We start from the raw sequence: 23,208 nt of genomic DNA, 5'->3' as shown, positions 1-23,208 counted from the left end.
GGTTCTGTAGGATTATTCTACAGCTTAGGTTTTAGTTGACAAGCTCTCTCCATTTGCGCAGAGTTCGCAGGTAGCTTTTGGCATGCTACTTTTTTTTTTTTTTTTTTTTTTTCCTTTTTCTCCCCAAAGCCCCCCGGTACACAGTTGTATATTCTTCGTTGTGGGTCCTTCTAGTTGTGGTATGTGGGACGCTGCCTCAGCGTGGTTTGATGAGCAGTGCCATGTCCGCGCCCAGGATTCGAACCAACGAAATACTGGGCCGCCTGCAGCGGAGCGCGCGAACTTAACCACTCGGCCACGGGGCCAGCCCCTTGGCATGCTACTTTTAAATATGAGCAGATAAGCAAGGATTGTCCAACATTTGAAGAAAGCATTTAATATGAAGAGACCAAAGTAGACAGATAAAAGGGGTGAGATAGATTTCTGTTGGAGGATCTAGAAAGCAGTGTACCATAAACTAATGTGAAGAAAGCCAATTAAGGAACATTATGAAACCAAACTCAAAGACAAAGAGATCAGATTTGTGGTTACCAGAGGTGGGTGGTAGTGAGAGAATTGGATGAAGGGGGTCAAAAGGTACAAACTTCCAGTTATAGGATAAATATATACTGGGGATGTAATGTGCAAAACAACAAACATAGTTAACACTGCTGTATGGTATATTTGAAAGTGAAGAGTAGATTCTAAGTTCTCACAAGGAAGAAAACATTTTTTTCTTTTCCTTTTTTTGTGTCTATATGAGATAATGTTAACTACACTTACTCTGGTAATCATTTCACAATGTATATAGGTCAAGTCATTATACTGGAAAACTTATACAGTGCTGTATGTCAAGTACAAAAAACATAGCATGGTTTTATTTTGTATTTATATACATACATACAGTTCCTATGTTCATTTTATTTTAATGTTTGGGAATGTATTCACCAAAGTAATTAACTCTAGGAAGTAGAATTAGGGAGCACTTTGTATTTTCTTAGTCTGTTGTTTTAATTTGCTTTAAAGGAGCATAGTGTTAGAAGAGGTTTTCTTGGAGGGGAATACTTCTGCATAAAAAGTCAAAAATATAAGATGTTCTCTAATTATTTTGGTGGTCTTGAACCGTATTAATTCAATTAGGATCACTCTTTCTTTTTGCAGAGTGAAATCCACATGTCTGAAGAAGCTATACAGGATATATTGGAACAGACAGAATCAGATCCAGCATTTCAGGCACTCTTTGATCTCTTTGACTATGGTAAGTAGACCATTTCTTCTAGGTAATTAGAAGAGAAAAGTTTCTACAATTTCTCTGGCAACTTAACCAGGGTGAAGCAGATTTCTACAGAGCTCTTGATAAAAGTTCCTGTTTTCATTAAAGCAAACATTATATGGGGGGCTGGCCCCATGGCCAACTGGTTAAGTTCGCGCGCTCCGCTGCAGGAGGCCCAGTGTTTCGTTGGTTCGAGTCCTTGGCGCGGACATGGCACTGCTCATCAGACCACGCTGAGGTGGCATCCCACATGCCACAACTAGAGGGACCCACAATGAAGAGTATACAGCTATGTGCTGGGGGGCTTTGGGGAGAAAAAGGAAAAAATAAAATCTTTAAAGTAAAAAAAAGCAAACATTATATGGATATGAAAGGGTTTTTTATTGTTTTTGTCTGTCTTTTTTTTTTTTTTCCTTAAAGAAATTTTAGCTGTAAAAATGGAGAACAATTTTGTGTTTTGTTTCTGTGGGCATTTTGGCCAGTCACTACAGTTGTACACACATACTAAACACAACTGGATAATACAAAAGGAATACAAAAAATTGGCTATTGCCCTCAATCTTATGGCCTAGTGCAGTAGTTCTCACAGTATAGTCTCCAAACCAGCAGTACCAACATTATCTGAGAACATGTTAAAAATGCAAATTCTTGGACCCTCCAAGTGATTCTGATATAGGCTAAAGTTTAAGAACTACCAGTCTGATGAAAAAACCATGTTTGTCAATGATATGTAAGGGAACATGTTAAAAACATCCGAAAGACCATAATTAAAACCAAAGTTTAGGAGACTGGCCCCGTGGCAGAGTGGTTAAGTTCGCACACTCTGCTGTGGAGGCCCAGGGTTTCGCCCGTTCAGACCCTGGTAATGGACATGGCGCCGCTCATTAGGCCATGCTGAGGCGGCATCCCACATGCCACAACTAGAAGGACCCACAACTAAATATATAACTATGTACTAGGGGGATTTGGGGAGGAAAAAAAAGAACACCAAAGTTTAACATTTGCTTGACAACTGTCAAGCTGTATTAATTGATGCTTATTTTTATTTTGGTCATTTAACTGTTTCCCTATTCCCTTTTTAACAGGTAAAACAAAGAATAATAAAAATACGTCACAAGGCATTTCCAGTCAGCATATGGATACCAATCCCAATGTAGTCTTAGCAGATGAAACTAATCTAGCAGTTAAAGGTTCTTTTGAAACAGAAGAATCTGGTAAGAATTTGATTTTGTTGATATCATTAATCCAAATCCTAGTATCAGTCTCAAAGTTTCTAAGGCAGAAAATATTGTTTAATTTGGAAGCGGTTCAAATTATCACGTAGGTCATTTTTGTATTTCTAGTTTTCTCTCTTCATTAAAAAATAAAATTACTCCCAAGCCTTTACTGCTTTAAAAGGTGAGTTTTTAATACTCGTTCTTCCTTGATGCAGTAGATTCTTAAAATGCACAATTTGGTATTAATAGTGTTGACCCATTTGACAAAAGTCTGTAATATTTAATGTGATTTTTCTGAGGCACAAATTTGAATCCCTAATATGTAAGGTTGGTATGTGGTATTGATCATTCAGCTTAGCAGTCGAGTTTGGCTGACTACTCAGCATCCACAGCTCACTTATTTAGAGGAAATTATATACTGTAGTGATAGTCTGGAATTATGGATTTCATGAGGTTTGAGGTCATGTTCCTATGTGTCTACTAAGTCAGTTCTTTACATTTCTGCCTCTCATAGAGTACCAGTATGGCACCTAATTGGTCCACAGTAATTACGTATTGAATGAGGGAAGGCAGTGAATGGGTCCATCTTAGATCTTATAAGTATTTGCCACATTTTTTTAAATTATGTTTTTGTGAAATATGACACATGTACAAAGTGCACAGTAAAAATGTGTATAGCTCATTGAATTACAGTCAAGCAAAAACCCATATAACCAACTATCTCTCAAGTCAAAAGATAGAACACCGCCAGCAACACAGAAACCTCTGTTCATATCCCTTCCAAGTCACTGTTCCCTCCATCCCTCTTCCTCAGAGATAACCAGTATTCTGGCTTCTCTCCCGTTATCCTGGTGTCTCACACTTCTTGCTGAACTTTATGCCTCTTTAATACAACCTCTGTCCATTTCTGTCTACAGCAAACTATGCCCAAATAATCTTTTGTGCTTATCTGTTTTTAAATGCCATTACCCCCACAAGGCCCCCCCAAAAACCTGATGGCTTCCAAGTTTCACATCATGTCTTCCTAAGAATAGTTTTGGAATATCTCAGACTACGTTCCTACTTTGAGTTCTCTGCCTACACCAAAGCTCAACCCTCCATTTCTTAGGCTGAATTATAGTGGGATGTGTCTTACTATATATTATGTGTGGAAGATTGCACTTCAGTTAAGCTTCATCCTGCACAAAATGAAACTTGAAATCCTATTTTCTCAAAGTCTTTCAGTTTCATTGAAACTGACTACACCCTGAATTTGTGTGGCCTGGATGAAATTTCCACTATCTCCCCACAGTAAGATTTGAATGTGCTCTATACCCAATAATATTTTACCAGTGTCACATTAACAGAATTATGTGTTGGTCGATACACATTTTTCTAAGTTTTTCCTATATTTTTCATATTGTTAATTGTTAATGTTTTCTGTCCTAAACTGTGAATGCTACATGACATATAGTGTACCAGTGCTGTGTCATTTTCTGAAACGCCCTTTTCTTCTTAGACCAGCTCCTAGACATTTTTTAAGATCTCCTCATATAATACCTCTTTTATGACACTTTCTCACATCCCCTAGGCAGAAAGAAATGCCTTTTGTTCCTATACTATTACAATTTTTATCATGTTTTATTATGACTTTCTGTTCTATGTCTGCTTCCCTTACTAGACTGATCTCTCCAATGGCAGAGACTGGGTCATTCATCTTTATTTTGTTGTTGTTGTTGTTCTTGCTGAGGAAGGTTATCCCTAACCTTCCTCATCCCACGGAACTAACATCTGTGCCAGTCGTCCTCCACTTTATGTGGGTTGCTGCCACAGCATGGCTGAGTAGTGTAGGTCAGTGCCCAGGATCCAAACCCACAAACCCAGGCGACTGCAGAGGAGCATACCAAACTTAACCACTATGCCATGGCGCTGGCCCAAATCTTTGTATCCCGGTACCAATCATATGGTTGACCTTCTGTAAATGTGTGTTGAATGTTAAACAGGGCACAGTAACATCAAATGTTAATCATGCAAAATGTACTTGGCCCTCTTTCACCTTTAAGAATATATCAGATGAAGTAAAGTGAATAGAAACGGTAAAAGTTAAGAAAAGTCAACTGTTCTGAAAAAAAGAAACAGAATGTTTGGTGCCACTTTTTTACATACTGGTAAATATTAGATGTTCTTAAACCTATATATCTTTTCCTTCCTTCCGTCATCTGTTTTCCAAGAAGCCTGAAAAACAATTTGGCACTTGTTTAAAAAGGCATCAGTAATAAAAGTGCCCATAAAGTTTTTGATGCTTAGAAAATGGGAAATATAGTTTATCAGACTTCCACTTACTGATATGTCAAAGATTAGTTACTTGCTTGGGAAAATAGGTTTTACAGAAAGATGACTATTTCAGAAGCTGTACATACTCACCATATCTTCCTACCATCCTTATATTTTGCAGGTGATCAATCTGGCCAACCCTCATTTTGCACATCCTATCAAAGTGAAGACACATCAAATCCTTTGAAGAATGGTAGCAACCCTGATGAGCTCAGACAGGAAGCCCAGGAACCTTTTTCCCATATAGGCTCTAGCATGCAGAAAAAGGCCTTTAAAACAGTTGTTGTACCTCCTGAACAGAAGTGTAACCTCGATATTACCTTTGAGTCTGTGCCTAACTTGAATGACTTTAACCAAAGAGTAAATTCTGATGCTGAATGTAATCAGCATTGTGCTGAATTATACACCAATCAGATGTCCACTGAAACTCAAATGGCTATGGAAGTTGAAAAGAATTCTTTGCCTCCCAGTGTGCCGAGTGAATCTCAGTTACAGCCTGATCAGTCTGATATACCAATAACTTCATTTGTTTCCCTTGGTGGTGAAACTAACAATGAAAACTTAATTCTCTCTGGTAAAAATTCTCAACTTTTATCCCCAAATATTCCATTAACTGGAAATCCATCTAAAAAAAGTCAATTTTGTGAAAGTTCTAATAATATAGGAAGACTTAAAACTAGTTTCCATGATTCCAAGTCACCAGATTCTAGAGAAATTCACCAGAGTAAAATTGAAATTAATAATGTATTAGCAGTTGCATCACAACAACTTTCAGATTGCCAAGATAATTCTTCCCTTCAAAGTAAAATATTACCTGTATCTGTTGAAAGTTCAGGTTTAAATGTATCTGAACAAGTAGAAATTCGTCTTGGAGGTTCAGTATCTTCAATGAAACAACCATCTAATGATTCATCATCTGTTGAGTTAAATCATGTGGAACATGAAACTCAGCCCTCCAAGTCTGAGAAAATTGCTTTGGATTCACAAGAGCCTTCATCTTCTATAAAAGAACATGGAGATAGTATTTTTCTCTCTTTAGGTGAAAATGATAACTGTGGGGAAGTAGCATTGATGCCTCCAGAAGGTAATCCTATAGAAGGGAGGCATTCTCTTCCCTCGGAATCCCTGTGTTCAATGGGAGATTCTCACGCTGAGTCCCAAAATACTAGTGATAAACCTGCTAGTGACAACTCAACAGAGATAGATGCATCAAATATCGTCTCTCTCAAAATTATCATCAGTGATGATCCATTTGTTTCCTCAGATACTGAACTTAACAGTGCTGTTTCTAGTATCAGTGGAGAAAACTTGCCAACTATAATTTTGTCTTCTCCTGCTAAATCACCTGCCAGAAATGCAGAATTAGTTAAATGCCTGTCTTCAGAAGAAACTGCAGGTACTGTCACATCTGCTGAAGGAATAGGAGATTCAGCATCAATGGAACAGAGCCTTTTAGCACTCAAACCTGAAGACTCGGCAGTAAACAATACTCAGAATGAAGACAGCATTGCTTTTTCAGCCAGTGTTACACCATGTGTTTCCAAGGATGGAGGATACATACAGCTGATGCCAACTACAAGCACAACTTTTGGCAATTCAAATAACATTCTGATAGCTACCTGCATGACTGATCCAGCAGCCTTAGGAACAACTGTCAGTCAGTCTAATGTTGTGGTGTTGCCTGGAAATTCTGCACCTATGACTGCTCAACCTCCACCACCTCAGTTACAGACACCACCAAGGTCAAACAGTGTATTTGCTGTCAACCAGGCTGTGTCACCCAACTTTTCACAAGGTAACTTCACGAACAGTTGAAGTTAATTTCTCTGGAATGGGATCTAATTTCTCTTATGTCTGCAGCTGTTGGCTAGGAGGTAATAAATCATGGATAGATAGTATGAGAAAAGATTCTGAAATTTGTGATGATGCCTCCTCTTTACTCTAGCTAATTAATTCAGTCAAACCTTTTTTTAAACCTTTTTGTATGCTCTGGAATTCAGTGGTTTAATTTTTTACTTTTTTCTTTCCACAGTTACTTCCCAGTCCATGTGCTAAGATACAAAAAAGAGAGAAAAGAAAGACTAATTCATCAAAAAGTTGTATACCTACTAAAACCCAATGTTGTGGGAAATTTTTTTAAAATAGCTATTATAGTCTTAGTTTTCAAGGAATTTTTTTTATCTGTTTGGAGAGACTTTTAAGACACAACTTGAAACCCTTTGTAATTTCTGTCTTCCACCTTCCAGAATTGATCTGTGTCTTTAGAATTCTTTGGTTGTAGGGCCACTTGTGGCATTTATTGCATGCCATTTTGTATGCAGTTAGTGATTGACATGCCTGTCATATTAGTCATTCTTGATTGTATCTTCCTTGAAGATAGAACTTATGGCACATTTATCCACATTTTCTTATATATTGGTTCCCAAGCTCCTTTACTCTCTTGTTTTACATTATAGACATGCAATAAAATCTGATTAAATATCATCAATTAAATATTAATTATTAAGCCTGATGGATCTGTTCCAAGTGCTAGTTAAGATAAAGAAAGAGTCAGAATTGGTAAAGCATGTGGGACTTGAGCTGAAACTTAGAGAAATAAGGTAGTATTTGGAATAGAAGGAAGGAAGTCTAAGCAGCACAAGTTTAGGGAGGTATTTGAGTGACCAAAGTAGGTGTTCGTGGAAGTGAGGTGATCAACTTGACAGGCGCAGTTAGTGAGTGTATTAGGAAAAGATTCATTTCCAGGGCAAGGCTAAATTATGATACCCAGAGACTATATTGTTGACTTCCAAGGACCATAAGAGCATTATAATTTTCCCTCATAGTTTTGACTGACTGCTCACTTTTCTGGACCCTTTTTGACCAATACCATTAAGCTAACAGGTTGCGGTTGTGAGCAAACCTTGGGCTGTTAACATTCATTTGGGACCCGTAAGATTCAGACTTGAAACTTTCACCGCCAGTTTTCTGATCAGTTTCACTATTCTTTCTAGAAGAATCAAGATATAACTACAGTACGGTCTCCTGGCTATAGAGTCTTACGCTCATTCATGACATTTACCTTGACTAAATGTGATAAGACTACTAACCTTGCTGTTATTTCTAAATTAATTTTTTTAAAGGAGAGTTACTTAAAAGGAAAAGGGATTATAATTTTATAGAATTTATTTCAAATTAATAATTACTTTGGTGTCTTGTGTTTATGAGAGAAAATCTTATTTTATTGTGAATTGGTTTTTTTAGGATCTGCCATCATAATAGCTTCTCCAGTCCAACCTGTGCTGCAAGGAATGGTGGGAATGATCCCTGTATCTGTGGTTGGACAAAATGGAAATACCTTTTCTGCTCCTCCTCGGCAGGTAAGATTTGTGAACTCAAAATGGCGCAGTGACGCTTTTCAAACATAGTGTAATTAATAGCTGCTTCTCTTCTAGGTCCTTCATATGCCTTTGGCAGCACCTGTATGCAATAGAAGTATCCCTCAATTCCCCATCCCTCCAAAATCTCAGAAGACTCAGGGCCTAAGAAACAAGCCTGGTACAGGTACATTTTAAAGCTTGCAAATGTCACCTTTATGTCTGTGTATTCATTTGTTTGCAGCAACACCAGTGTTTTCTTTTTGAATACCTATACCATTCCTAACAGGTGATTGTCTAACCTTTGCTGAAAGTTTTTTGCAGTATTTAAAACAAAAAGACAAATGGAACAAAATAGAGTTTAGGAAGTGACCATGTATTTATAGGAACTTGTATGTGGTAGCGGTAGCATCAGAAGTCAGAGGGGATAGGATGGATTATTTAATAAGTGAAATTTATTGGCTATTATATATATTATATAGGAGAAAGTTAGATCCCTTCCTCATACCGTATACAAAGGTGAACTACAGGAGGATTAGAGATCTGAAGGTGAAAAGCAAAACAATTAAACAATAAAAGAAAATGTAAGATAATATCTTAGTGACAGTGGGATAAAAGAATTACTTTTAAAAAATGAAAAATGCATAATTTATAAAGGGAAAAATTTAATAGTGCTGACTACTCAAAATTAAAGATTTCTGTTCAACAAAAAACATGTACAAAGTAACACCAGATTTTCATTCAGGACCTTAATGAATGTTACACCTAGTTCTCAGACTTCGCTACCTCTAACTTTTCCATCTTCCTGAGTAACAGAATGCCCATGTTGTTAACCTACCTAACACCCTAACCCTTAGAATTCTTTGACCCCTTCCACTTCTAAGTCTTTAATCTTCACTTTCAGCCAACTTCTGTATAGCTTCAACTTTAATTGTTCACCTCTTCTTATTAGACCTATAAAATTTTTAAAGGCCAATAACCTCTATCATAATACTCTCATTTCCATATATCCATTGAATCTCTCTTCAACCAATAAGAACTCCTATTAATTGAGTCCTCATCTTTTCATCTGAACTTTAAGTTTCTTTCTGGATTCACTTCCTTCCCTATCCAAGCTAGACCCCACAATCTACCACATCAGCCACTTGTCCAGGTACTCTTAAGCAACTTCATATCTGCATTCTTCTACCATACCCACTTGCTACCTTCCAGCCCTGGATCTGTCCAACCAACCATCTCTGCCTTTATACCTGGGCTTCTTAGCATCGCTTTAGAAGTGGTGCCATTTGATACTACTTAAAAATTTCTCACACTCACTACCATTTAGCAATCATTTTAAATGTCTTCCTGTCTTCTTTCTCTCCCATCCCCCCTTCAAACTATTCCAGACTTTCACAGCTCTTCTCAAATCTGTCTAGTCCCTATCCTTCTCACTCTAGGCCAATGATTTTCTCTCCCAGCTTACTAATAGGACACTCCATTTTTTCATATCATTCCCATTTAGTATGTACCTGTTCTACTTCTAAAATCATTCTAACCTTTTTCTTTCTCTCTTAGAGGAATAATCATCTCATTCTTTCTAAGGCTAATGCAGTCTACCTGTGCTCTAGATTCTATCTTCTATAGGTCTTCAACTTTTCTTTATGGCTCCTTCCCTCTCTGTCTGTAAAGTTCCTTAGGTTTGTCTCACCTGCCAACCCTTTATCTCCAACCCCTCTTATCTCCCATTCCTTCTTCATGCACATTATTATTGTCTTTTCTCATGTTTCCACTAAATCTGTTTAAACTGACATCACCAGTGGCCTCCTAATATTGCCATATACATTGGATGTTTCCCATCCTTACCTTACTTTACTTCCTTCTAACTGTTGATACTATTGGTGGCTTCTAGAACCACCACTAAACTAATACGCACCTCTCTTTCTAACTTTATGTAACTCAGGACCTTCCAACTCTATATATGTAAGTCTCACCTCTTCTTCCTCAAAGACCTGCTCTGCCTTCTTTTTCCCCCTTGGTTAATGTCACCACTGATTCATCCTTTACCCTTCATATCCATGTAAATGCCCATTACTGTCTCTAAGATCTTCGTCATCTCTTACCTGGAATATTTATAGCCAACTAACTAGAATGCCTGTTTCCAGTTTTCTTTCTTCTCTAGTCTATCATCTACGCTACTGCCAGAGTCAGTTCCTAAAACATAAATCTACCATGCTTCTTTCCTATTTAAAACTCTTAAGGATTCTCTATGAAACCTTTTGCATAATACACAAGGTCCTTCATGATCTCATCTTTGCTGTGATTTCTATCTTCATATCTTGCTGATCTCCCACATAAACTCAGAAGTTCATGGAAATTAAAATATGGCTATTAAAACTCCAGAGCATGCATTATGAGTGACATAGGCTTGCAATTATGACAGTTAAATGGGCAAAATTTTAAAACAGGCATATTATATTGCTTTCTTTAAGTAACTTTCTGGATCAAAGTAGTACTTTTAAGTGCCATACTGAGCATTGTAATTTGTAGATCCAAAGACTGGATTCATAATATTTGACTAAAGTTGAAGCAAGTCATTTGTTTCATATCTGTATTTCCTCTGTAAAATGAATGAGTGACTGTCTTGTGTATATTACAAAGCTGCTTTTTAAACTCAGTATGTGAAAGTATTTTGTTTGTATATTAGCTATAATTTAAAATTTTTTCTCATGATGTGTGACACTGTGGTCTGTTCCATTTTCTTTCAGAGGAATATACTCTTTCTAGGATGTTTTTCTTTTCTAATTAATTCATTTATAATTCTAGGAAAGCAGGTAAATAATTTGGTGGATTCATCAAGTCATTTAGTTGGATGTCATGCACAAAGGTGAGCATAAAAGTAGTTTCTATCATAGATTATTTGAATGCTCAGATTAAAACCAAAGTTTCTTTATATTGCTAAAAAAATTTTTTTTTTTTGTAGAACTGAAGTTTCTGACAAGAATATGGCCACAGATCTTGGAAAAAAATTGGAGGAAATCACAGTTCCCTTCTCAGTAGAGAGTCTAGTTCCAATTAGCAAACCGTTTGAAAGCCACAGGCGTGTGCTCTGTTTTGATAGCACTGCTTCTCCTGTGGCAAATACACAGGGGACAAACCATAAGATGGTGTCTCAAAACAAGGAAAAGAATGATATTTCATTTCTTAATCTTGACTCCCCCATTGTGTCCTCCACCTTAAAACCCCCTTCTAATAATGCTCTCAAAAGAGAAAGAGAGAAACCTGTGCCTAAGATTTTAGCTAAATCAGAAACTGCCATTGGCCGACATACCACCATAAAAGAAACTCAGTCAGAAAAGAAAATTTCACCAACAGAAATTGTACTTGAATCTTTCCATAAAGCAACAGCTAATAAGGAAAATGAATTATGCAGCGATGTGGAAAGGCAGAAAAGTCTAGAAACTTCAAAACTCACTAATGGGCAGCAAAATGGCAGTTTACGGAATGAGAAAACTGTAACTTCGCTCCAAGAACTAACCAAAAAACAAGGCACATCCTCAAACGGTAAAAATGTCATTTCAGTAGGTACAGCTGTGAAGGATCTAAAACAAGAACAAACCAGATCTACCAGTTCTTTGGTTAACCCACTAACCAAACATTCCACAGAAATGTTACAGGATGTTCAGTTGCACAGTCCAGTAAATAGGCTCACTGATAGTACTGATTTACCTGTACCCCGCATATCTGGCTCAGGGGCAGCAGAAAAACACAAAGAGGAGCCTACAGATGGTATCAAAGTCCCCTCTAGTAGACGTTTTGGTGAAGACGGTAGCACACCCAAAGTAATGGTCCCTCCTGTCACTCCAGACTTGCCTGCCTGCAGCCCTGCCAGTGAAACAGGAAGTGAAAACAGTGTAAACATGGCTGCCCATACATTAATGATTCTCTCCAGAGCTGCCATCTCTAGGACTACTACAGCAACTCCTCTAAAAGACAATACACAGCAATTTAGAGCATCTTCAAGGAGCACCACAAAAAAACGGAAAATTGAGGAATTAGATGAGCGTGAGCGAAACTCCCGTACTTCTAATAAAAGTCTTGCAAATTCATCAGTACCAATGAAAAAGAAGAAAATTAAGGCAAGTTTGAAAGTCTTAGTCTCAAAACCACACCTTTTCCCTTCCTTCAGTGCTCAGATTAGAGATCTCAGGATTTTTTTGCCAGAGCTACCTAACAACATTCTGGTCAAACAGGTTTGAGTTTTGATTGACAAAATACGTTCTGTAGCAGTATCTCTCTGCCAGTGAGGTACTCAGAAATTGTCTGGGTGAAACACAGCATTTTCAAAAGAATTACTTAGGCATTTATTTATAAACATCTTTCCTGAGAAAAGGTTTTTGTTTCTGTCATGGTAGGACCCAAGTTTGTTTGAGGGGGACGATGGCATAAGGCACAGAAGACTGGGAAGCCACTATTGTGTGTGGAATTATCAAGTAAAAAACTACTTTAAAACCCCTGTATCTTTGGGTTTTTTCACATGTCCTGCCATTTCTTCCATAGGCTCTTACAGATGTTCCTATGTTGGAGCAGTGTAAACATAAATTTACCTGTTCTTGCTTTAACCATGATTATCTGTAGAAAGGCAGTGCAGGGATAGCATTGATAAATGAAACCCATTTTTCCTGAATCTGTTTAGCCATTTAGTACGTGGATTGAGTAGAAAGAAAGGGTTTAAAGTGTCATAAAGGGAGTATGGCATCAGGGAAAGAATCTTGGCTTCACTGCCATGCAAGCCTGGGTTTGAATCCTGCATCTCCTAGTCAGTGGTTCAGCTGCATCGTTTGATGTGAGGTTACCACACATCTTACCTAATGGCCGTGAGGACTAAACGTAGTGTTTTTATAGTGCCTGGTCTAGATTAAGTGTTTGGAACTTGAAAAGTACCTGTTACTCTTAAAATCTTAGTAAAGCTATGTAAGGTTTATGGTTTTGGCAATAAAGACCACCGTATAGAAAGCGTATTCTATCTTTTCTCATTCAGCATTCATACACTCTGGATTTGTATCATGTCTTTTGCCCTAAACTAATGTTGAAATACCATTGAAGTATATTTTATTAACCTTGGATTTATAAAACTTGTCTCTGCTTCTCTCTATAACTAAAATTGTAATGAACTAAAAACTTGTGGCAAAAATTTTAGTAGTATATGGAAGAACCCGATATAAGGTTCTAAGTGACTTAAAGTTTTTTGGCCTTGTTTGAGTTCAATATGTTAACTTAGGTTTGTTTTTTCTTTCTTCTTTTTCTTTCTTTTTTTGTTTTTGACAGAAAAAGAAGCTCCCCAGTTCATTTCCAGCTGGAATGGATGTGGATAAATTTTTGTTATCATTGCATTATGATGAGTAAACATTCTGAACATATAAGAACAGCAGCTGTTTAAAACTCGTATCCCTTAAACTGTGAGTGTAGGGAATGAGATGTTGACAAAATCTGAAAGCATGACCTGCACTTTTACTGTACTGAAATTTCACTTTATATCTAAATCATGCTGTTTCTGAAGCAGCTTCCTAGTTTGTAAATAGATTTACCTGGTATATTTTTATTTTGGAAAAAAAAATTTGCAGAAATGTAAGTAAAGCCAATCTGCAAAACTGTATAGCTTTGACAATTGCATATTGTAAATATTGTGTAAATCTTGTTGAAATAGAGGTTAAATCAACCTAATGTTCTTACACTGTGTTTTTTGACTTCTTATGATCCTTGATGCTGAGGCTTATTCATCTGGAATAGTTTTTTGCTTTTGGGAAGAAAGTGATACTTTTCCTTGTAAACTGCCTCCAGTAACTATCCAACAAGATATTCAAAGACATAGCCACTAAGTGATAACCACCTAAAATGATAGTAAAGTGACAATTTGGATTTTTTCTAGAGTGAATACTTTACCATCCCTTCTTATAATTGCAGTAAAGATTATATTCCTGAAGTTTTACACTTTAACTGCCTCTGGTCATTCTGATCTCTTTGTTTTAGAGAGAATTTTATAAATCATCTGAGTGTTCTGATCTTTTGTTTATAACTTTCAAGATCTTTTACAGAACTTTAAGTGTTTAGACTATTGAGCCATAAAAAGTTTGGTTATGTAGTAGAGATTTCTTGGTATGTATATACTTTTTCCCTAAATACTGGGGATTTAAAGAATTGCACTAATTCATAGAACCTCTTCCATAGTAGTGACCAGTGCACATTTAATTTAAATCTTGTATTCTATGTTCAAGCTTGTGTGGAGGATTATCTTCTGGTGTCCTTTTAGAAAGCCATGTCCATCATAAGATGTAAAAAGAGAAATCATAGTTTTATATTTTAATTTAGTTTCTCCTAAAATGGGCTGTGTTAAATAACTATATCTATACTTAGATACAGTGCATTGTCTCTGTGCCCCTTAAAGTGTTATGAAGAGTTACTCTCAAAAAGTCCTTAAGGAGAATGAAAGAGGTGCCTTCTTTGTATTAGACTCACATACATCAGTCAAGTTGAAGAATTGGTTTAAACCTTTAAATGAGAACAGAAATTATAATCAGTACCTGACCAATTGTGCCTAGATATTAAAGTATTTACTTGTACTCTTAAGTGCTTTCTGTTTGGTTAAATATCAGTATGTTAAGGTTTTTTCCTACAGGTGTATATATTGTTAAAGAGTCATCTTCCTCGACCTTTCTTTGTTTTTTTTTTTACTGGGCCTTTAAAAAACTAAATCCATCCTACTCTTATACAACATTTCTCAGTGTAGAAATCACATCTTAATTGTTGAACGTTACTGCAGAAATTTGTGTTGTAAGAAATTTTTATGATGTGGCAGTGCTCTATTCCTAAGGAACTAATTATCGTACAGTTAATGTTTATTTAACTCAAAAGTTGATACTGTATTACAGTTAGGTTTGAATAAATATTTTCATTAACTTCACAAGTTTGAATTCCTTCATATTGGCAATCATTCTCGTTTAGATGCTTTGATCAAATTCCTTTGCAAATCAATTCTTGCTTTTTCGGAAATTCACATAATGCTGAAAATTACAGATTGTCTTCTCATTCAATTAATATGTATTTATAAGTGCTAAGTACTAAGAATTTATGTACAAGCAAAATAAGTTCACCCTCTCCAGGATTCTTAGTTCACTAGCCAGGAGCCCCTAGATATAGTCCAAGGACAACTCGTTATTAGAGCTTTCATTTGTATTTAGAAGCAAAACCATAATCCACATTTTACTTTAAAAGTCTAAATGTACTGGCCCTAATTGTAGTACTGTACCTGGTAACGTATTTTTAACAGTCAGATGCCCAGTGACTGCATCTCAGAGTTAAAGTATACCACAGACAACTCGGGGCTGCTTTCATAACCACGTGTAAGGATCTGCTCTTTATCTTGTACATTACTTAGTGGTCAATGTAGTCAGTGTATGCCAAATCCGAGAAGTCTTATAATGAAAATATTTGATTATTTTAGCCATGGATATTGTTAGAACCCTTTACTGTGTTGAAAATGTACGTAACAAGAGCACCCATCAGCACTTAGCCAAAAGCTAGCTAGGTGTCGTGACCATTAGGGAGACCGAGATTTAAGCTTTGATAAGGAGTAATTTCAAAAGCGTGTTAATTTATACTCTGCATTCCTCATTTCCAAGCTACCGTCTTTCAGCCTCAGGCCCAATTTCTTGAAATTATATGTCAAGTTTTGACTTTATTATTATACTTCCTCTTCTAGTAGACTTTTTTTTAATGTAAATACTGGTTAACATTTTAGCATACTTTTCTAGTCTTTTTTCCTAAATTATTTTTTCTACATAGTTGAACTTAAACTGTAAATATAACTTCCTAATGCTTTTTTCACTTTAAATAATATCAAGCGTTTTTCGGTTTTTAGCTATTATATAAAGCAGTGAAAATATTTGTGAATAAATATTGGTCTGTGTTAACAATCATTTCCTTAGGAGACATTCTAGAGAGCAGAATTGCCAAATCAAAAGGTTAGTGTACATTTTTTCTTCTTCTTCTCCCCAAAGCCCCCCAGTACATAGTTGTATATTCTAGTTGTAGGTCCTTCTGGTTGTGCTGTGTGGGATGCCACCTCAGCATGGCTTGATGAACGGTGCCATGTCTGCGCCCAGGATCCAAACTGGCAATACCCTAGGCCGCCAAAGCAGAGTGCGAATTTAACCACTCAGCCACAGGGCCAGCCCCTAGTGTACATTTTTTTAAGGATCGCAATACATTTTGCCAATTCTTCCAGAGAATTACTTCAGTTTACATTCCTTCCAACAAATTGTCATTTCTTCCATAGTATATGCTTATCTTTTACTAGAGATATATTCAACTATGTCATCAGTGGCTTCCAGGCTTTTATTTCTTGATTTGTTAAAATTTGGAGTTAGCTCTTAATCCATATATAATTTGTTTTGGTACCTGGTGTAAAGTAAGGATCAAGGTACATTTTTTTCCCTAAATATTTAACCACATGCCTCAGTATAATTGGTTAAAGTTAAGGTTTCTCTCCCCCCATGCATTTACTTATAATGTCTTATTCTATACTTATTCACAACCTTTTATTCACAATTCTAAAATCCAAAAAAGTTCTAACAGCTAATTTTTTCCCCTAAGTTTAGTGTCAGAACTCATTTCATGGCAAAACTTGACCTGATTTGACATGAGGCTACAACATGAGTTTTTTATCTCATATTTTGCTGGAAAAGTAGTAATGTGCTTAATCAAGTGTGCTATTTCAGATTCAACTGGAGTAGATATATATATTGTGTTACTTTTTAAAAATTCTGAATATTCTGAATTTTGAAACCCAGCTATAACCATAAAGCTGTTAAGATCAAAGGTTTTAGACCTGTGTGAAATTTGTACACATATATGTATGTTATATACTATAGTGTGTAGATTATTTTGTGCTGCTGATTAAATCATTATAGTTTTGTGTCCATTATAACTGTTCGTAGTTTTTCAAGTATTCACCCCTTTTATGCTTCTTGATTAAGTTGAGAATCACTTGTATTATTTCAAGTTAAAATTCTATTGGAATATTCATTTGAAGTACATTAATGCTATAAGTTAACTGATACTGAAAGAAGCAAAAGGTAATGGTAATATGGTATGTATCAGTAGTTTTGTAGTTATCCCTATCCTCATAAATTTCTTGCTAAACTGGGTATTTTGTTGTTTATTGCTATTTTTAGGGAACTCTTCATTTCATTGTTTTAACTGGTTATTGGTTTTTTAGTTAATGTAAAATTTTTATGGAAGCATAACAGAAAAGCTGTAAAACTATTAAGTTTTTGCAGTTAAATGACTTGTCTAACAGGACACACATCTACTTCATCACCAAGATCAAGACTGGCACCTTACCAGTAATCTAGAATCCCATCATACTTCTAGTAACTGCTAGCCCCAAGGGTAATTATTATCCTGACTTCTAGCACCATAGTTGCAGCAGCTTTTTTTTTTTTAACTTTGTATAAATGGATTTAGGCAGTATATAGTCTTTTGTAACTTCTTCTACTCAACGTTACAAGATCCACTCATGTTGTATATAATTCATTTGCCATCCTCAATGCTATGTGTGTTTTCATTGTGTTTATCCATATTGTATTATGCCATAATTAATCCATTTTATAGTTGATGAACAGTTGGATTATTTCCAATTTAGGGCTGTTATGAATAGAACTACTGTGAATATTCTTCTACATGTTTTTTGGTCAATGTATTACACTTTTCAGTTGGAGATATACTTAGGAGTGGGGTTGTTGGGTCATGGGGTTGCATATATCCAACCTTATTCAGATTTTTGATTTTTCCAGAGTGGTTGTACCAAATCATACTACTGTCAACAATGTAAGGAGAGTCCCAGTTGTCCTACATCATTGTCAATGCTTAGTATTTTCATTTTAGCCATTTTGCTGGTGTATATTGGTATCACGTGGTTTTAATTTGGCTTTTCCTGATAAAATTTAACACCACTTCAAATGCTTAGTGCCATTTGGATTATCTCCTTTTGTGGTGTATCTGTTCGTGTCTTTTGCCCATTTTTGTATTGGATTGTCTGCCTTTTTCATACTGATATGTAGGTGTTCTTTCTGTATTCTAGATACAGGTCCTTTTTCAGAGGGACATCAGATGTCTAAATATTTTACCATGTTTTTCTTCTAAAAGTTTTATTGTTCAACCTTTTGTATTTTGATGGATCATCCATCTGGGATTGATTTTCCATATGGATATTCAGTTAACCCAGCACCATTTATTGAGAAAGAATGTCCTTTCCGAAATACATTGCACTGTTACCATTGTAACATGTACAGTGAGGATTTGCTTCTAGACTCCATCTATTCCCATTAGTCTGTTTTTTAAAGATGTGCCAGTAACACGCCATCTTAATTACTATAGGAAATATATTTATTTTGTGTTTTATTTTATATTTGAGCCCCTTACTGAGTGAACTCTATTAAAGCTGATGGCTTTCCTGATGCTTATTTTTTAAGCACTAAGGATATATCATCTCTAAATAATTATTTTCCAATTTTATTTCTTCTTAATACACTGGTTAGCACTTCCAGTACAACTAATAATGATCAAAGTAGGCTTCCTTGTCTTATTTCTCATTTTAATGGGAATGTTAAGTATAATGTTGGCTTTTGTTTGTAGTGTTTTAAGAATTTACATCTGTATCTGCTGAGCTTAATTAAATGTTGGTCTGACATCAACTAAAATATTTTTATTAAATCCATGAATTTGTTTTTATATTAATAATCCTAATATTGTATACTTTGCAATCTTAGTGATTCTTTAAATATAACTAAATTTGATTTGTGAACATTTTATTTAGATGTTTACTTCTAATGAGATTGGTTTCAAGTTTACGCCAATTTTTTAAATGAATTTGAAATTTTCCGTCTCCTAGTTTATCTGAATATTGGAATAAGTGGTACCTGTTTTAAGATTTATGTGACGTTTAGCTAAGACAATATATGTAAAGCATTAAGTCAATGTCTGGAACATAATAAGCACTTTTAACAGCAAGCTGCTATTCTAGCTCCTGTTTTTATTTTTATTTTCTGCACAGTTTATTTAGAATGAGAAATAACTGTTCCTTGAAACTAAATCACCAAGGAATCATTTAGGCCTGGAGGCTTTTGCAGAAGCAATTCAGTTTTTTTCACCCAAATTTCTTCTAGGCTGGTTTGTCTTGTCAGGCTTTTGAGCTTTTTTCTGAATTAAATATCATATTTTGCCTCTGTAATTTTTGCTTGTGTTCTCTTTAAATTAGCTGTGACTAATTTTTTTCTAACAAAATCACCTCTTATATTTAACAATTCTTTTCTGATTCACTAATTTCTGATTCTTTATGTTTCCTATTTTTCTCACAGTTCTTTTTTCATGCTTAACTACTTAAATTGAACAGTTATCTGATTGTTCCTTTTAAAATCATGAAAACATTTAATTAAGGCTATGAATTTAGTACTGCTTTCATCTTTAGACATTAAAATTTGGAAGATGGGGGTAAGTATTTTCATTTTCTTGTTTAGTTATTTTTATATCTTAATTACTTAGAATAAGATAGCATGCTTTTTTCACTTAAGAATTTGTTTTTATTGTGATCAAAGGATAGGCTAAAATTTCTATAATTGTTGCATAGATGCTTAACAAGTATTCTGTTTATAAAAGTACAAAGTTTGATATTTATTCCATCTTACACTATCAAATCCTAACTTTGCTTTTTAGCACTTTTGTCATAAACATTTAATTTCCCGTTAATTATCTTGGCCATAGTTTTGCTTCAGTTGTTTTTGGTATTATTACTCAGTATATAGTCTGTAACTGTCATAACTTTATTTTTTTTCCAGCTTTATTGAGGTATGATTGACAAATAAAAGTGTAAGATATTTAAAGTGTACATTGTGATGATTTGATCTGTGTATCCATTGTGAAAGGATTCTTTCTGCCTAGTTAATTAACACAATCCATCACCTTTATAGATATTTATCTTTTTTGTGTGTGTGTGACAAGATTTGAATTCTGCTCTTAGCAAATTTCAATTATGTAATACATATTATCAACTATAGTCACCATGTTATACATTAGACCCTCAGACTTTATTCATCTTATAGCTGAAATTTTGTACCTTTTTACCAACCTGTCCCTATTTCATCCATGCCCCCATCCTTAGCAACCACATTACCACTCTGTTTCTGAGTTTGACTTTTTTTTAGATTCCATATATAAGTGATACCATCTAGTATTTGTCTTTGTCTGGTTGTTTCACTTAACATAATTCCCTGAAAATCTATCCATGTTGTCACAAATGACGGGATTTCCTTCTTTGTCATGGCTTAATAATGTTCCATTGTACGTATTTACCACATCTCCTTTATCCATTTGTTCATTGACCACCACTTAGATGTTTCCATATCTTGGCTGTTGTGAATAGTGCTGCAATGAACGTAGCAGTATAGATACCTTTTTAGTATCTTGTTTTCATTTCCTTTGGATATGTATCTAAAAGTGGTATTCCTGGATTATTTTTGTTTCTATTTTTAATTTTTTGAGGAATCTCCATACTGTTTTCCACAGTTGCTGCACCAGTTTACATTTCCACCAACAGTGCACAAGGATTCTCTTTTTTCCACATCCTTGACAACACTTATCTTTTGTTTTTTTGATGACAGCCATTCTAACCAGTGGTGAGATGATATCTCATTGTGGTTTTGGTTTGCAATTTGCATTTCCCTGATGACTACTCCTGTTGAGCACCTTTTCATGTACCTGCTGGTCATTTGTATGTCTTCCATGGAAAAAATGTCTATTGAGGTCCTCTGCCCATTTTTAAATTGGATTGTTTGTGGCTTTTTGCTGTTGAGTTGGGTGAGTTCTCTATATATTTTGGATATTAACCCCTTATCCAGATACATGGTTTGCAAATATTTTCTCCCATTCCGTAGGTTGCCTTTTCATTTTCTTGATGATTTCCCTTGGCTACACAGAAGCTGTTTAGTTTGATGTATTGCCACTTGTTTATTTTTGCTTTTGTTGCTCTTGCTTTTGGTGTCAAATCCAAACATTCATTGCCAAAGTCCATGTCAAAGAAGTTACACCCTGTGTATTCTTCTAGGAGTTTTATGGCTTCAGGTCTTAAATTTCAGTCTTTAATTCATTTTGCGTTGACTTTCTGTATGGTATAAGATAGGGGTCCAGCTTCTTTCTTTTGCGTATGGCTGTCCAGTTTTCCCAGCACCATTTATTGAAGAGACTGTCCTTTCCCCATTGTATATTCTTGAAATGCTTTATCATAAATTAATTGACCATACATGCATGGGTTTATTTCTACGCCCTCTGTTGCATTGATCTATATGTCTGTTTTTATGCAAATACCATAGTGTTTTTATTACTATAGCATTGTAATATAGTTTGAAATCAGGAATTGTGATTCCTGCAGCTTTGTTCTTCTTTCTCAAGATTGCTTTGGCTATTTAGAGTCTTTTGTGGTTCTATACAAATAGTAGGATTGCTTGTTTTATTTCTGTGAAAAATGCCATTGGAATTTTGATAGAGATTGCATTGAATCCGTAGATGGCTTTGGATAGTATAGATCATTTAACAATATTAATTCTTCCATTCCATGAACATGGAAAGTCTTTCCATTTATCAATGTTGTCTTCAATTTCTTTCATTGATGTCTTACGATTTTCAGTGTAAGGATCTTTCTACTCCCTGGTTAAATTTATTCCTGGGCATTTTCTTCTTTTTGATGCAATTGAAATGGGATTATTTTCTTAATTTCTCTTTCTGATAGTTTGTTGTTGGTGTATAGAAATGCAACTGATTTTTGTATGTTGATTTTGTATCCCACAACTTGACTAAATTCATTTATTAGTTCTACCAGTTTTATGGTAAAGTCTTTAGGGTGTTCTGTATATAATATCATATCATCTGCATATCATCTACCTCTTCTTTTTCAATTTGGATTCCTTCTGTTTCTTTTCCTTGCCTAATTGCTCTGGCTAGAACTTCCATACTATGTTGAATAAAATTGGCGAGAGTCAGCCTTCTTGTCTTGTTCCTAATCTTAAAGGAAAGCCTTTCAGCTTTTTACTGTTGAAGATGACATAAGCTGTGGATTTGTCATATATAGCCTTTATTATGTTGAGGTACATTCTTTCTACACCCAGTATGTTGCTAGTTTTTATCATAAATGGATGTTGAATTTTGTCAAATACTTTTTCTGCATCTATTGAGATGATCATATGGTTTTTATCCTTCATTTTCTTAATTGGTGTATCTCATTGATTTGTGGATATTGAACCATCCTTGCATCCCTGGAATAAATCCCACTTGATCATGGTATATGATCCTTTTGATGTGCTTCAGAATTTTGTTTCCTAATATGTTGTTCAGGATTTTTGCATCTATGTTTATCAGAGATATTGCCATGTAATTTTCTTTTCTTTTACTGTCCCTCTCTGGTTTTGGTATCAGGATAATGCTGTCCACATAAAATGAGTTTGGAAGTGTTCCCTCCTCTTCTCTTTTTTTGGGAAGAGTTTGAGCAGGATTGGGATGAATTCTTTAAATGTTTGGTATAATTCACCAGTGAACCTGTCTGATCCTGGACTTTCCTTTTTTGGAAAATTTTTGATTACTGATTCAATCTACTTACTAGTAATTGGCCTATTCAGATTTTCTATTTTTTCATGATTCAGTCTTGATAGGTTGTATGATTCTAGGAATTTACCTATTTCTTCTAGCTTGTCAAGTTTGTTGGTGTGTACTTGGTTAGCATAGTCTCATGATCCTTTGTATTTTGTGGTATTAGTTGTAATGTCTCCTTTCATTTATAATTTTATTTGAGTCTTGTCTTTTTTTCTTGGTAAGTCTGCCTAAAAGTTTGACTATTTTGTTTTTTTGTGTTTAATCACTTCTTAGTTTTATTTATCTTTTCTTTTGTGTTTTTAGTTTCTGTTTCATTTATTTCTGCTCTGATCTTTGTTATTTCCTTCCTTCTGCTAACTTTGGTCTTATTTTCTTTTTCTTGTTACTTGAGGTG

The 23,208-nt window shown here is 35.3% G+C and overlaps 1 protein-coding gene across 2 annotated transcripts in view; it reads left to right on the top strand.

Moving 5' to 3' along the window:
• The window catches only part of LOC124252516 (protein NPAT), a 57,442-nt gene extending 37,001 nt beyond the window's left edge, over positions 1–20,441 (top strand). For both annotated transcript variants that reach the window (XM_046686126.1, XM_046686127.1), the window contains 8 exons: positions 1,141–1,237; positions 2,338–2,466; positions 4,904–6,577; positions 8,026–8,141; positions 8,217–8,325; positions 10,944–11,004; positions 11,101–12,256; positions 13,446–20,441. In XM_046686126.1, coding sequence (XP_046542082.1) covers positions 1,141–1,237; positions 2,338–2,466; positions 4,904–6,577; positions 8,026–8,141; positions 8,217–8,325; positions 10,944–11,004; positions 11,101–12,256; positions 13,446–13,523 — 3,420 coding nt within the window. In that variant the 3' untranslated portion in view covers positions 13,524–20,441. The remainder of the gene's footprint in view (positions 1–1,140; positions 1,238–2,337; positions 2,467–4,903; positions 6,578–8,025; positions 8,142–8,216; positions 8,326–10,943; positions 11,005–11,100; positions 12,257–13,445) is intronic.
• Positions 20,442–23,208: the final 2,767 nt, after the last annotated feature.

The sequence above is a fragment of the Equus quagga genome, chromosome 14 (assembly GCF_021613505.1).
Source record: "Equus quagga isolate Etosha38 chromosome 14, UCLA_HA_Equagga_1.0, whole genome shotgun sequence".
Lineage (NCBI taxonomy): Eukaryota > Metazoa > Chordata > Mammalia > Perissodactyla > Equidae > Equus > Equus quagga.
This window is presented reverse-complemented; position numbering and strand designations above follow the sequence as displayed.